General features: G+C 27.5%; 1 protein-coding gene across 1 annotated transcript; it reads right to left on the bottom strand.

Annotated features, from left to right (window-relative positions):
• Positions 1 to 3,438: 3,438 nt before the first annotated feature.
• LOC112780018 (uncharacterized protein At1g28695) lies at positions 3,439 to 9,154 on the bottom strand. The gene is made up of 3 exons (XM_025824366.3): positions 8,853 to 9,154; positions 7,832 to 8,248; positions 3,439 to 4,153 (listed from the first exon to the last, which is right to left on the bottom strand). The coding sequence occupies exons 1-3, from the start codon at positions 9,069 to 9,071 to the stop codon at positions 3,620 to 3,622; spliced, it is 1,170 nt and encodes a 389-aa protein (XP_025680151.1). The 5' UTR covers positions 9,072 to 9,154; the 3' UTR covers positions 3,439 to 3,619.
• Between the last annotated feature and the right edge of the window lie 7,910 nt (positions 9,155 to 17,064).

The raw sequence follows: 17,064 nt of genomic DNA, 5'->3' as shown, positions 1-17,064 counted from the left end.
CGGTGGCAACATACCTCATATTTGCGGGTATCCAACTGACTCCATCATGTCACATAGAATTGCCAACTCGATCTCCAGCGAATAGAATATGGTGGGTAAGATTTTTATGTGGGTTGGATAGAGTGGTGGGTTGAGTCTCAATCCTACTTGACCAACTCGTATCCTATATATGTATATGTTATATATTTATATAAAAATACATTTTTAGATGTTAAACTAAAGACTTCTCACTAAATGCAAAAAATCTTTAGCCACTAAAAAAAAATATTAATTGATAATTTAATACTTATTTATTTTTTTATCATAAAAATCGGTTCTATTTTAAATTATCATCAAGTTATATAATAATATTATATCTTTTTTTGTAACCTACGAGTTAAATTGGATACCTGCAAATTAAGAATAGTAAGATTAGAGTTAGAATATTTTCAATTAAGGTATAATTGAATTTATATAAAAATTTCAACCTACAAATAGAATTAAGATTGATTTCAAATTCTATCCTATTCTACCTATTACCACCCTTACCTACAAAGAACTTCGATATTAGTGAGAATAAATTGAAAAAAACACCTGAAGTATTTATAGAATAGGAATAGTGGAATTAGTCCTTTCTTGAAAAAGACTCTTAAAAATCATATTTTGGGACCCGTACCGGAGGTGGTTTGCCCCATGTGCACTAACTCTTCTGTAATGGTCTCTGGGGTGATTGGGCCGTTCTGGGCAAACCCAATTTTAAATGCAGTCCCTATGTTAATCTTGAAGTGGGCTGGACAAGTAAAGTATAGGCCCAGATATGCACATTAACTCACTGTTAATGAAAGAAAGAAATATTTATGGATGATATGTGAACTAATTTAATTGTTTTTATTTTTCCAAAACTAATTTGAAAATCAGATAATCGAGTACTTTGAATATTAACACAAAAACAAATACAATTCAAACAATATATTATTACAATTTGGATTTAATATAAATTTTGAATCAAAGTTTATGTGATCCAACCTCATTCAGCCATCAGGAACATGTAGATAGATACTTGGATTAGCAGTAGCACCTGTCATGGTGCAATTGTTGCTAATTTTTTCTTTCTGAATTACCTGTTGACTCTACTAAAAGGGAAGGAAGATGAAGCAAGATTTATCAAGAAGAGAGTTTGGTTGATTTGAAGGTATAAACCTTAAAGGAATTAGTTGAATTGGAAGATACTACATTTAAGGGATAAATTCAAAATTTTAAATATCAGTCTTAGAAATGTAAAACGTATTAAGTTATGTTTAAATATTATGTTTTGTTTAAGATAAATATAAAAATTGAGAGATAAATTTTAAATTTTAAATTTCAGTCTTAAATAATTAAAAAAATGGAATATAAAGTGGAAATAAATTTAGAACTAAAATAACCTATAAAAAGTGGAAATAAATTTTATTCAATTTAAATAATTAAATTTAAACTCTTCAAAATTGGTTGTTGTTGTATAAAGTTTAAAATGTCACAAAAAATGTTTTTTTTTTTTTTGTCAAGTGGATTGGACAGTTCTCAATTATAGACATTACACCAATATTTCAGCTGAGATTAGAACCTGGATGCAGCATTGTATAAGATAAATAGGTGTGCCATCTGTGTTGGGCCTCTGCTGCGTCACAACAAAAATGTTTAAATTGTGGTTCACAGGAAGGCGACATTAGAGTTATCTTAGGCGGATTTTATACACTTTATTCATAGTGTCTGTGTGAAAAGAAATCAGAAAAAAAAAATCTTATTTAATCTGTGCTAAATTTAGGTACGTCGTTATTCGAATTTAATTTGTATTTTGTCTTGTCCACTAATTTGCTCCAAAAGAAAATTCCTAAACTACTATTACTAATAAATTGTCTATTAATGAAATCAATTCAAGCTAGATCAAATTTGTTTCATAAATTTACTTCTATCTATCTATAGATTATTTTGATAATTCAAATTAATTATTTATCTTAATCTTATCTTTTCTATCTTATCGAATTCTATTTAGTTTTAATTTTAAAACAAAAATATTAAATTATTAAATAATCTTTACTTTTTAGCTTTATAAATACACTGAACATAACATAATCTCAACATAATGCAAGAAAATTTTAGAATTTCACTACTATCACTCTAACTTCTACCTCCAGTGCTATAGAGTTCGAGCCACTAGCTACCACCAGTTACGCATCATGGATGATCAACCAAGCCTCCTTCGAATTTTGTTTTCGCTCTTGGTGCAATTTTGTTTCTCAGTCTTTGGAATTTTTTCTTCTTTTGTCTTTCTTTCTTTTCTTTTTAATCTTTTTCAAGCTTCGTTTGGAGTCTCCCTCTGTTACTATTTGGTTAATGGAGACGGCAATCAATTTATCTTCAGGCTCTGATTTTTTTTTTTCTTAGAAAATTGTATGACTTGTATTGCTATACATTTTTTTGCTAATTACAGAGGAATTTTGTTTCTTGTGGCTAGTTAGCTTTGTTTCCTTGGGCCTTTGAGCCCATCGATTAAAAAAGAATTATTTGTTTCTTCATATTTGACTTCATTTGAAATCCAAGAAATATCATAACGCAAGTTGACACAGATGGATGAGAGTCTGAGAGTCTGTGTCTCTTAACCATCTCTCCCGAGTTCGATACTCACTGGAGGATGGGAATAGAGCTTGCTTGCTTGGGAGGGTCGTCCACTTTGCCTCTACAGAGGATTAGTCATTAGGTTTCCGGCCTGATGGAAAGAATGAATTGATATGTGCTAAGTACAACTACATACATACGTTAATAATTGTACAACTCATAACATAATAAAACCTTTTTTTAAATGTAAAGTATTATTTTAATCTGTGATGTTTGGATAAAATTCTAATTTGATCTATAATATTTCAATCGTTCTATTTCAATTTAAAAAACTTTCAAACTTTCTATTTCAATTCCAAAAAAGCTTTAAGTTGGTTCAATGCCGTCCCACCATTGAATATTTCACAAATAATTCGCATATTGAGGAGGCAATAGCATTCGATTTTAGTATATAAGTGAAATCAATTCACTAAAGGATCATTAATATAAAAGTTTTTCTTTAATTTTAAAGTGTTGATCATTGATTGTTAGAATTTAAAGTTTTATAAAGAAAAATTTGAGGAGAAGTATTTAGAATCATTATATTTTTCTAACACATGGAAAAATATATAACGTAACTAATAACGTCCACTAATTAATGTCAAATTTGATGGTAGGACAATGTTAAACACAATGTTAAACCTATTTAAAATTTTTAGAGACAGAAATATAACCTTTAAAATGTTAAGGACCAAATTAGGATTTGATCCAAACATTGAAAATCAAAATAATACTCGATCCTAAAAACATATTAAATCACTTTTAATTCTACTACTAATAACTTTGTCATGTAGTACTAATTTAATCTCTTACTATCACAAAACAGATTAAAGTAGTTTTTTTTATTGAGAAAGCTTAAACAATTTAAATAATTTACTGTGAAATTTCTTCTGATCACCTCTTAACTATAATCAACACATAAACTCAAATGTTCACTATTAACAAAGGCCTATATATTTGAACTCAAAAGTAATAGCATCATTGAACTATACTTATGTGATGCTTATTACCCTTTTGTGTTGTTAGATATTTTCCATGAATGCCAACAATGCCCATGCACACTCCACTTCATATTATTCACCATAGAATTATTAGACTCTTCTAATCTCTTAAATTGCATCCAATCTCTCAAAACAGCCTTAAGATCTTTCACCTTAGCAAAGATGCTCCTACAACAATTAGCATGCACTGTAGTAACCTGCCTAAAATCCTTGCTATCTTGGCAAAACCCACTAAAATAAAGTGTGTCCAAGAACCTAACCCTAAGTCCCAATTTTCCAATTATGCCCTCATTGCGAATCATGTTAAGGAGCACATCTTGCTCTTTCATTCCTGTGGAGTTGTCCTTTTTGGCATACCATGTCTCAAATAAAGAGATGGTTTTGTTGTTTGATCTAGCAAAGTAGAATCCAGTGTTGATTAGTTGAATTTCTGGTGACCAACTATTGCCATTGAAATGATCTGTGCTTATTTGGAGATCCTCTGTTTCATTATTACTTAACTTGGTAAATGGATTTCTAAGCCACACTACATCTGTATCCTGTGAAAATCAATAAAATGCCAAGTATGTTACTATTTGAATTACATCAAGATTCAATAATCCTTGGAACTCACAAAAGAATAAACCATTTTTCCCGGAAACTATATATTGGGCCAATATTTCCATTTTACACATGTATCTAATAAAATAATTATTTTATATTTACTGCGTGAATGATCATTTAAAATCGATATAATTATACAAATATATAAAATATTTTATACGGTCAGTATATCAAAATTAAATTCGTATTTCTAATGTAAATATATTTTGTACAATCCTTAAAATCATCATTTATTTGAATAACTATTTAAGTTAGTATTAAAAAATAAAATATAATTATTTTTGTTAACATTATAATATATTATAAAATATTTATGTAATTTTTTTATATTAAAATAAATAAATAAAAATATAAAAAAAATAAACAAGTTCATGTATATATTTTGTATACTTCACCAAACTATAACAGAAAAATATCCCACTTGATCTCTCTATCTCTATTTTAAATTTCTCTATCAAACATAAACAATTTAATTAATGAACAGTAAAATTCATATGTAAATATTTTTATATAAAATTGATATTTAAAAATTATTAAATAATTTAATAAATTTAATTTTTAATTATTAATTTTAAATAAAGACAATTGTATATGAATCTTCACCTTACCGAATTATAATGTGTTGGTACTAATAAACAATTAAAGGTAGAATTTTGAAAAGATTCATGAGATTGATGAAATATTGAAATGTGTTTCAAACCACATGCACACATTATAATTGGGTGCCAATTCTCTTGATCCTATGGAAGGAAACCGTGGTAAACGCAGTTAGGTGCACGTAAACATTAAACAACATGGAAAAACACAACATGCATGAAATAATATGTGAAGTGATGGTGGTGTTAGACACATCCAATTATCCAAAGATCGTGTTCAGCAAATCATAAAAATAAAAATGTTTCCCTAACCCAAAGTTCTCGCATTCCACACTTGACCCTAAATATTATTTTAAATAGGTAAATTATTGATATTTTTAATATTAAGATATTAAAAATATAACTAAAATTATTAGTTAAGAAGATTATTGAGAAATAAATAAATTTTTATCCTTATTTTTTAATATTTGTAATGGGTTCGCTCTTTGTTTCTTGATGGCCTAACCGAAGGAGAATGAAAAACGGGTGATTTTATTTTAAAAAATATTAAACATTTTCTCTCACTTAAATAACTTTCCTCTATATTTCTATTCTGCCTTTCTTAAACCAATATACACATGCTGTATATTTTTTTTTCTAATTTATAATATTTATTACCTTTAATTATTTGCACACAAATAATTACAATACTACAAGTTTAATTTAGAATTAATTAAAATATTATTTTTTATTGTTGTTTAATAAAAACTAGTATAAATATTTTAAATATTATGATTCAAAATTTCAAATGGAGTAAATATATTAACAAACCTATTTAATTGATATTACATATATACGTATTAGAAAATACGTTTAGTTTTTTCTTTTTTTTGGGTAGAATCCGAGTATTTAAAATAGTTGAAATTGATGCTTGGACTTTTTCATTGAAACATAAACGACTTTTTTGGACATTGGTTAAACATGATTCCCTCACTTAATTGGTGCTTATCTCTTAAATAACACTCAATAATCCTATTCAGTTATTCCAAAGATAGGTGTAAAGTGTAAACTACTACGTTCTTGATAAAGAAAACTTCAAAGTTAAACGTATTATCTTCTTCAGTTACTCAAAGATATAAGATTCAAATAAAAATTAATAACAATTTAGGTGAGTTTATTACTCATTAAGTTATTCAAAAATAAGATTCAATGCTGCTAATTTATCTTATTTTGAAAGAAAGAATTCAATCCAATAAAATAGAGTTTATAACAAACTAGAAAAATAAAACAAATCCTATGAAATAAAGACTTTAAAAAAAAAATACTCAATAACGTATTATACTCTTAATATCTACTTTACTCCTACCATGGATACTTGAATATTAATTACATTAGATAATCAGATTAGTTCGAATTACATGTATTTTTTTAAAACATTTCTAAATCAACATAGCCATATATAAATAATGAATTTAAATTTGATTTTCCTTTAAACTTATGCTAACTGTATATAACCATATTGATCTAGCTGGGTCACGCTAATCAATAAGCTAAGTTGATTTTTTTTTTTTTTTGAAAAAAAGCCAAGAAAACTAGGTTTTTATTTTTGTTTTTACTTTTTGGTAGGAAAGCATATAAATATAAAATTTTAAAAAAAATAAACAAATCAAAACCTAATGCAACACAACAAGCATGCTATCAACTAGAACCAGCTGGTACGTTTTCATTGGAGACTACCAAATTTTGTTGTTCACAGTTAAATTCCATTCTTGGCAAGTTAATTAACACCATGGTTTTTGTTTTTTATCCGTATAAAGATTAGGTAGCAACAATTATTCAAATGAATGACTATTACTGAAATTTCTTATAGTCAACATCTGGTGATAACGCTATTTCTAGTGGTTTAAAGATTCTATATTTTTAATACTACCTAGCTAGTGCATACAATTTTTTTTTTGAAGTGCTATAAATTATCATTTGAATAGTTAAAGCAAAATATAATAATTTCTTAGGTATGATATTTCTCATTTTATTGGCTAATTCTAAAATAATTTAAATTATATTTACATCATTTCCTTCTTAATTTAAAGACCAGTAGCTTTTGCAATTTAACGAAGTTTTTTTTTTCCTGTTTTGAAAGGTCACTTTATTCTTTCATACTCTAATAGGGGAATGAAGTGTGCAAAGTAATTATTTATTTCCTTTCCTATAATTTAGAATTTTATTCTCTATAGTTGACATAAATATAATCATAATGAATTATAAATTATTTATTGAATAGCAACATTGTAAAAAGTAAAAACGCTTCTACCATTAATTCTTAATTTTGAGTCTATAATTAATGTAAAAAATTAACTATTCAGTTTTTATATTCTTTTATATTCTGTCAGTATCAACAGAAAAAATGAAAAATGATCAACTTATCCTATCTTTGAAACGAATTTAGAAATAATACATTATTAATTATTAATAATAAAAGTTGTTTAAAATATTTTACATATTAAATTACATCAACTACATAACAAAAATAATATATATATATATATATATATATATATATATATATCTTTTTTTGGATAATAATATTCTCACCAAATTCTAATAATTTATCTTGTACATGACATTTACATGCATGTTCAAGTTTTAACAATAATAATAATAATAATAATAATAATAATAATAATAATAATAATTTTTCCGGATTTCATACTAATACTAGATATATGGATTTGTCAAATTTTTTTCATTTTTAACTATATACAGAAATGGAGTGTAAACCTTGATATATATGAACCAAAAAAAGTCATTTATTTTGGTTTTTTTATTATAATTTGTATGATTGTATGAATATTTGTTAAACAACTCATTGATAAAGAATGACATTAGTAAAATAAATACAGACTAACAGGTGGCGGTGGGTGAAATTATTAGATATATCATGCATTCCATACCCAACAACACAAGAAAAATAAACGAGAAAGAAAAGAAAGGTAAGTAATAATTAGTTAAAACTTAAAAGCAGTGGGAATTGGTACATACCGTGAAGATGAAGTTGTAACCCCGTTTAAGAACATCCAATAAGAAACGAGTTCTTGTCCACATCATCTTGATAAAATCATTAGACATGTAAAGCTTCTCTCCACCAAAATCAACCCCGTCTGTTTCCAGCCTGAAGCAGTTCAACCGCATGAACCTGCACCTATCATAGGCGGTTTTGTCAACCGCCACAATCAGAAGGTTATCCACCAGAGACCTTGTTCCTTCTCCCAACCAGAAACTTCTTAAGAATATGTTAAGCATTGTGCTTTCGCCGTCAACGTTATCTTCTTCTTGCTCCACATATGCTTTGTTCACTATTGCAATTATAACCGTTTTGTTTTCCGTCGAAGCTTTTGCCAGAGCTGAATCCAGCTCGATATTATCGTGTTGTGCTTTATGGCCATCAATGGCGGTGCTCTATAAATATAGAAAATTATTGAAAATAATAACTAGGACGATAAATTCTGATTTTGATATAATCAAAAGAGTTTTTTTGGAAATTTAAACTATTTTGTCAACAGAATTGAAAATTTCTGTTTTTGACAAAATAAACTCTTCAATTATTTGATAAAATAGACTAATCCTAAACCTATAATTTTTGAAAGTTGATTTTATCTAAATTAGAACCGTCAAAATAGACTAATTCTAAAATAACAGTCAAAATTTCTTTTGTTAAAATTAAAATCTTTCGAAAATAAAAAAGACTATTTATTCAAAAACGAAATTAATTACATTTTTTAAAAAACACTTTGTTTCAAAACGTCATGAACTATATCATTTGAGACTAAATATCTTTTTTTCTAAAATGAAATTAGTCTAATTTATTTCATCTGTCAAACAAATCACATATAATACTCCAAAAGTACTCCATTCATTAGAATTGTTCTTAATCTGCAGCTTTTTTTTGTTTGTCAAAGACATTAAACCTATAAAAAGAATAGATTTTTTCTTTTGCATCTATATTAAAAAAAATCTATTAATTTGATGGAAAATGGCTGAAGAAATAGAGAAGTGCGCATACCTTAGTGCAGAGGGATTGATTGGAAGGTAAAAAGAATTGATTAGGAAAAGTGAAAGAGGAAGAAGACCAACAGTAGAGGAGAAAAAGGGCTGAGAAGAGTAGCGTTGCGACAGCGATGTTGCCAATAATGGTTTGCTTCTTAGAATTCTTATCCATCTTTTGTTGTGAGGAGTGAGAGGATAACTGAATTGGAGTGCACAAACTGGGGAGCAATATCATGTTATGTGCGTTACTCAAGAAGGCTATTTAAACAAGCAAACTTACGTAAGCCTTTTTTTTTTTTTTTTTAGAACTTTCTCATTACTTTAGTGTGTCTTTGGTTTTCTTTATAAAGTTGATTTTTATTCAAAATTTTTAAGTGAAGCAATTTATGTTTGATATTTGTTTCTACAATTGATTTTTACCACTTGTAGTGGGTGCCTAATTGTATTTAACAAACAAAAAAGTTTTCATTATTTTATTAATCTTTAAAATTTTATTAAATACAATATAGGATAAATTTTAAAATATTTTAAATAAAAATATTATAAATTAGAGTTTAATTTTGATCACTGTCAATATAAAATGTTTTATATAGGGTAAAAACTCACATACAATCGACTTCACGTGAAGTTAATAGCTGAGAGTTGTTAGATGAAAATTTAGTTAAATTAGTCAAATCATCTAACAGCTCTCAACTATCAACTTCACGTGAAGTCGACTGTACCTGAGTTTTCACCTTTATATAGTCGTCCAATTATATCCGTCCTTTTAAATATACGTTAATTGGATAAAATTATTTTACACTTATAGTGTATCAAAATTAATTTTTTAATATAAATATTCAATTACAAGTTTTCAAATTATCAATTTTATTATTTTTTAATTTCAAAAATATGTTATTGATGCTGATGTCATTATAAGGAATATAATTTTTATTTTTAGATAACATATTATAAAGAATATTAAAAAGATTTAATTATTAAAAAAAATTCTTAATAGAAAAATTATTAAAAAGAATTAATTTTTATCATTTAGAGAGAAGGACCAATATTCTTTTAGATAGATAAATATCTTTAGACAATTTTTTTATTTATTTCTTTTTTGTAAATATATTTTTTTATTCTCTATTATATTCAAGTTTTTATTTACACACTCATTATATAACAATAATTTATTGTTGTAAATTTCTAAATCTCTAATAGTGCATTAGTAAGTCTTTTTATTTAAATTTTCCTTATTTATTTTTATTTATTTAAAATGATAAGATTTGAAAATATAACACTTTTCACCTTCTTCTTATTCTAAATATATCTCTCACGTTTTAACAAGAACTATGAATAAGATTTCTTTCAAAAAAAAAAAATTACTTCTCTTAATTCTTGTAGGTAACAACAATCATTCATTTATAAATGAGAATTTTTTTCAAAAGATCATTCTTAATATTATTTCCAATTGAAATATTAAAATTAAACACTTAGATGGAAGAATTATAGTATTATGTTCTTTATAATTGTTTCTAATAATATTTATGCTCCAATTCCAAATGAGATGCTCCATGTGTGCGATCAAGAGGAGGCATGAAAAGTGCAATCAGAACAACGGATTAAGCTATTAATTATGAATTCTTCGGACTCATATTTTTATTGAAGTTCTTCTGCAACAAAAATAGCTTGAACCATATATGTATGATATAGATGATTTGAGCGTATTCAAACTATTTTTGTCAAATTAGCATAATAAATAAAGATTTGAATATAGCAAAAGTGTTTTGATAAATATTATAAATTATAGTTTAATTATTTTTTATTTTTTAATAAATATAGTGAAAGTGCTTTGGTAAATAATTTTTTTTATGTCTCATAAATAAAAATTTGAATTTAATACTTATTATTTTTATTGGCAAGTCAGCGAATTTAATAACTATATAAGTTCAGTTTGAATTTGGATCTTTTAAATTTTAAATTTTTATTTTAGAGGATAAAGTGAGATCTCTCACTATTGAATATTTTTTCTCTCATGTCTTTTTTGTCTCACCTATAAAATAAATGGTAATAGATCATACTTTATCCTCTAAAGTAAAATTCAAAATTTAGAGGATCCAAATTCGTTTAATTTATATAAACAATTTAAATAAGTATTTTAAAAAAAATTAAAATATAAGAACTTTTATTGATGTCAGCTTATTAATAAGGTATTTTGGTTTAAATTTTAGTTACAAAAATATTTATTTTAAAGTTGTAATTTTTGAATAAATTGACTCAAATTTTCTTTGAAATTTGTCACTTTCATGAATTTGTTGAGCAAGAATGTTACTTAGATTATATTTTTATTAGTTTAATGTTAATGGTAATTAATTATAATAGGAGTACATAATGATAAGTATATAAAATTTTTTACTTTTCTGTTTTTTTATTCGAAGAAATCAAAGAAACATTTGGTATACAAAAATATACATAAAAAAAGTAGAGAAATATTACAAAATATAAAGGAATGATCCTATAATTATTACAAGTAAATAATAGTGTTCTTGTACGTGGTAAATAGTAATATAATTATAATTCAGTAATCTTGATAGCAATATCAAAAAAATTATTGTGTAGTTAGTGTTCAGTGTTTTATGGTGTATGATATGTTAGGTAAAAATAGAAAATAATAATTTTGTATGTGGTAAAATGTGTGTCATGTATGTTTTGTGAAAATAGTAGTGGAGGGCCAATACTTCTAGTAGATAAAACATTGTGTGAAAATAGTGGTAAAATATTTTCAACAAAAATAAAAAATATTTTTCACAGAACAAAAAAAAAAAGTAGTACAATAAACAATGATCTCTTTTATTTTGAAGTCAAAATATTTTTTTAATGAAAATAATAAAATAATTTAAAAAAAAACAAGTCATATTTATTTGTGTTTTGGTATGTACCAATTGAAATTAATTAATATTAGTGTTATTGAACTTTATTTAAAACTAAAACTAATAATTTAATATAAGTGCAACTAATTTATAGTTTAAAACATTTTGTTTTTACAAATTATTCGAGGTTTAGCATAGCGACTTAAACCTGTTTAATAGAGTTGTAAGATTGAAGGGTAAAATAATTTTGTGTAGAAGCAAACTCATTAAGATCAGAACTTCGACACTCATAATACAAAAGTGATTCATATAAAATGTACGATCCATTGAACATGTTTTTTTTATTATAATTTTATTTATTTTATATTTTGATGACAATTTTTATCGATGGCCACAAGATACCAATAAAATGGTCGAATTTTACTTTTTTTTTAATATTCAAAATTTTAATTTTTCGAGAATAATTTATTCTCTTAAATAATTTTTTGATTGAAATATAAAATGTTATTTTCCATAAAAAATGTAGGCATCTGATATTATGATGTCAAGAAAATAAAAAGCAAGATATAGAATTATTATTATATTCCATTATTATGTTTATTGTCAAATAGCTCATGCATCCTTTTAATTTATTGGCATTAGAATTATTTCAGAAATTAAAAATTTATTTCTAGGAATATATATAATAGAACAACCCTAAGCTAATTTATTCGTGGAAATACTAAAAGTAATTTCTAACCATTTGAAAATTTTAAACAAACAAATTTTTATAATATTTAAATTTATTATTTCCTAGCATAATATTCCTTAGAATATAATTGCATGTATATTTATCAACTATTTTACATATACATAAAAAATAATCATTAAATTAATCACTCATATAAAATATATATTAAAATATAAAATATACATTAAAAATATATAAACAACACTTATTTTTTTAGTGTGTACATATAACAATTTTTATATTTGTTAACCTTAAAATAAGTGCTCACTTATTTAAAAAATACAATTTTGGAATAATTATTACTATTTGGAAATAAATTTGTTTTAATTTGACTTTGAAATATTTTATTAAAGGATTATATTTAACCTATTTTTTCTTTGAAATTGTGTATATTTGTGTTTAAATACATCTTTAAACTATATATAATTAGGTAAATATTTACATATTATTTTTATTTAAAATTAAAAATTAAAAATTAAAAATTATTAAATAATAATTTAATTAAATTTATTAAATTATTTAATAATTTTTAAATATTATTTTCATAAGAAGATAAGTGGATATGAATTTTTAATGTAATTATACATTTTTATCGTTTTTTTGTTTTGAAACTCTTTAAAGAGATTTGGCATTTTGGCTCTGATCCTTGTATTCACGGCGGTGGTTCCAACAAACTCTTCCATTTCTCGTGACTGCCAGCTCTGAATTTTGCGGCGCAAGAAATACCTTATTTTTTTTTTTACCTTTTTTTATTGAGGGAAAAAATTAATGAAAAAGTTTAGAGACAGCAATTTTATTGAAATCTGGCCAACACTTAACCAACAAAAATAAAGTAAATAATCTCACATTTTTAGATAAAATCTCACACCATTAAAATTACTAATAGTCACTAATTAATTAATAATTACAAATCACAAAATTTGTTGGCCTAGCACTCCTCAAAATTAATTATTAAATACTTTAGCAATAGATATACTCATTTCCTATTATCCTCTCCTACAAGATTACGCAAAAATATAATAAAATAAGATAAGATAAAAATGCTCTTACATGACACCCTACTACTGCTAGTGCTAGGCTTTTGGTAGAACTAGCAACTGCATATGCCAACATTCTGTTGAAATACTTTGCTATGTACTTCAAAAGTCTTCAATATAATCAATTCCAGAATGGGTTAATAAATTTACGGTGAAACCATTAAATTCTTTGACCGTTCTTCACCTTGAATTCTTTCAGCGTTGTTGAGTTACGTTACACACACAAAATTGTAACCACCTAAGAAATGCTATTGACGCTGAAATTCCAAAATTAATTTTAGTATAAGTTAGCTTTTTTCACTATAAAATTCAATATATATTTTTTTAAAGAAGGCCTGATTGAATTTATGTATAAGTTAGTTTATATATATAGAATATATTAATAGTATAGGTTTAGTACACAAATTTTTATTTCTAAAATACTTTTCAAGTTTTCATTATACATATTTAGAAATAAGATTTTTGTTATTTGTATGACTTGAATTCAAATTTTTTTTAATTAAATTATAAAAAACCTTATATTAATAGACATATTAGTATTTATTGATACATTAATATATATATATATATAAGTTAAATTGACAAAGGGCCAAACATATTTGAACAAATAGATAGATATATAAGCAAATTAATTTGAGTTGATTTAATAATTAATTTATTAATTTGTTTAAATAAGTATCAAAATTCAAATTTTAAATTGTGCATACAACAATTCATTCAAAAAACAAATTCTTATATGACCGATTAATTTTTTATCGGTTAGACCGGGAGATGCTATGTCCTATATAAAAGCAAAATTAAAATTTTAGGGCTGCCAAAGTCCCTTCCCCAGTTCCCCCTTCTCTTCAGGACTCAATTAATTATAAGTGTCACCGTTCTTTGTCATTGTCTGTGCATCTTAAGTTATTCATAAAAAATGTAGATTAAATTATAAAAAAATATTAAAATAAATTAAAAAATACATAATTTTATCCTATAATAAATCACAATATCTATGATTACTTAAACTGTTTTTTTAGTTTAATATATGTTCTAAAGACATATTTTAATAAATAAATAAATATTTTACTAAAAAAAGTCATAAAAAAGATAAAGTTTTTATATCTTTAATGATTTATTCTATCAAAATTATTTTTTTTATTATTATATTTTTAAAATATATCATTATAACATAAAATAATTAAATCCTTAATTATAAGCATGAGATATAAATAAAAAGATTCCTTGTTATTACATAAATTAAAACTATATTTTACATTTGTACTTATTTTTAATATATATTTTATATTAATAATTTATTTTAATAATTAATTTTAGTATATACACCTAATAATATAATTGAATAATATACATACACTTTTTTTTAAGATATTTTCTTATATGCCTAAATTTTCAACTACTTTGACACAAATATAAATAGTGCAATCTACTTTTTTACCTCTTATCTTTTAGACAAGTTAAACACAAATTTTGTAAACACCTTAGAATTTCTCTTTTCCTAATCGTATCAATGGTTTCAAGTTCTAATTATAAGACAGATTTGGTGTTGACGAGTCTATTAGCCCCTCTTGTTTCTTTGTACTTTTAGGATAAAAAAGGTACTTTTTTTTGTTGCAACAATAAATATTTGGCCTAAATATTTATTTTATTTTTTGAATTGTTTATTTGTGTTTCTAGAAAAAAGTTAGGTAAAAACAAGGGTAAAAAACATAAACAAGCCAAAGGGATATCAAATTTACACAAATAAGCCAAAGCAAAATCTGATTCATCAATCAACCAAAGGACATTTCTATATAGTTCGAACCAAATAGGTTCGAACTCATTTTCCAAGTAATTCGAACCAAATAGATTCGAATTACACATGTTCCCATAGCCACATAATTCGAACCACCTTGGTTCGAACTCAACCTCCATAATTCGAACCAAATAGGTTCGATTTACACGTAAATTAATTCGAACCAGCTTGGTTCGAATTACACAGACCATATTTCGTACTAGCATGGTTCGAATTAGTGAGGAGGAGAGCTGTATATATATGGTGTGAAGGTGAGTTGCTATCATAAGAGTGGGGTTACATGGCTAGTGAGGAGAGTTTCGCCGTGTTAGTTCACCACAGAGGATCCATTAAGAAGAAAACTCGTTCCGGTGTGAAGTTCACTGATAAGGATCCTCTCTGTATTATCGTCACGCCTACGACGAGGTATGAGGACCTTGTTAGCTCTGTACTGCTGAAACTCGGTCTGGAAGGTGTGAAACGGGTTAAGAAGTTTTTTTATCGATTTCCAATCACGGTGCTCCAGAACACCGTAAAGTACGATTGTTTCACAATCGGGAGTGATGAGAACTTGCAGATCATGTTTCATTGTCGCTGGCAGTTTCCAGAGGTTAGGACACCAGAACTGTTGGCAAAGTTGGTTGACGCGGTGTCTAGCTCGGGGGGTTCGAACCGGAATACCACCACTTTAGCCACGTAGCCGGTTCTAGCTCCAGACCTGCCGTTGCATCTTCCTCCGTCCTTGCGTACGAGCCACCCGTCCAATCTGTCGCCTCCCCTTCGTTCACTGTTGATCTCATCGGCAGTGTAGGCGACGAGGTCGGTGAAGGTGGGTATCTGCCGACATCTTTACAGTGTGCTGCACCGGCTGGGGTTGGAGATGGATTCTTGGATGATCCAGAGGACGATGATGTCGAGCCGGATATGATTGCTGATGACAGTGGCGATGATGTTGGAGCAAGTGAGCCTGCTGGGCCGGGCGGTGGTTCTAGCTCTGGCACGCAGCAGTACCCTCCACATTTTTCCTCTTTGGACTTGGATGCCATGAGGCAGGAGGGGGTTGCTGGGCAGCCGGCTGGATTTGGCGCTAGAGATGCTGAAGGGTCTGCAGGTCTGACAGAGTTTCAGGTTGGTCAGCAATTTCCGGATAAAGAAGAGGCCCTGTTAAGTGTCAAGACTTACAGCATTCGGTGAGGGGTACAGTACAAGATCGTGGAGTCTGACTATCGCCGGTATGTGGGCAAGTGTTCTGAGTTCGGCAATGGGTGCACATGGTTGATTCGGCTCAGTCTCCGACAGCGCAAGGGGATTTGGGAGGTCAAACGTTACAACGGACCGCATACTTGTCTCGCCACCTCCATTTCCAGCGACCACAGGAGTTTGGATTACCATGTCATATCGGCATTCATTATGCCAATGGTGAGGGCTGATGCATCCGTCAGCATCAAAGTGCTCATAAATGCCACCGCTGCACACTTTGGGTTTAGGCCGACTTACAGGAGGGTCTGGTTGGCGAAGCAGAAGGCTGTTGCCCTCATCTATGGTGACTGGGATGAGTCGTACAACGAGCTCCCAAGGTGGGTGTTAGGAGTGCAGTTGACGATGCCTGGTACTGTTGCAGTGCTAAGGACGAGCCCTGTTCGTGTCGGTGGACAGTTGAACGAGTCTCGAGCTTATTTTCACAGACTATTCTGGACCTTTCCACCATGTATCGAGGCATTCCGTCATTGCAAGCCCCTAGTTAGTATTGACGGCACCCATCTGTATGGCAAGTATGGGGGAACGTTGCTTGTCGCGATTGCACAGGACAGGAACTCCAACATACTCCTTGTTGCATT

The sequence above is a fragment of the Arachis hypogaea genome, chromosome 19 (genome assembly GCF_003086295.3).
Source record: "Arachis hypogaea cultivar Tifrunner chromosome 19, arahy.Tifrunner.gnm2.J5K5, whole genome shotgun sequence".
Taxonomy (NCBI): domain Eukaryota; kingdom Viridiplantae; phylum Streptophyta; class Magnoliopsida; order Fabales; family Fabaceae; genus Arachis; species Arachis hypogaea.
Note: the sequence above shows the minus strand (reverse complement) of the source record. Positions and strands in the feature narration are given on the sequence as shown.

Coding starts and splice junctions, on each gene's coding strand:
- LOC112780018 (XM_025824366.3), bottom strand. CDS start 9,071: ATGATATTGCTCCCCAGTTTGTGCACTCCAATTCAGTTATCCTCTCAC. Junction 8,249..8,852: donor ATCAATCCCTCTGCACTAAG/GTATGCGCACTT, acceptor CTATATTTATAG/AGCACCGCCATTGATGGCCA. Junction 4,154..7,831: donor GTTACAACTTCATCTTCACG/GTATGTACCAAT, acceptor TGATTTTCACAG/GATACAGATGTAGTGTGGCT.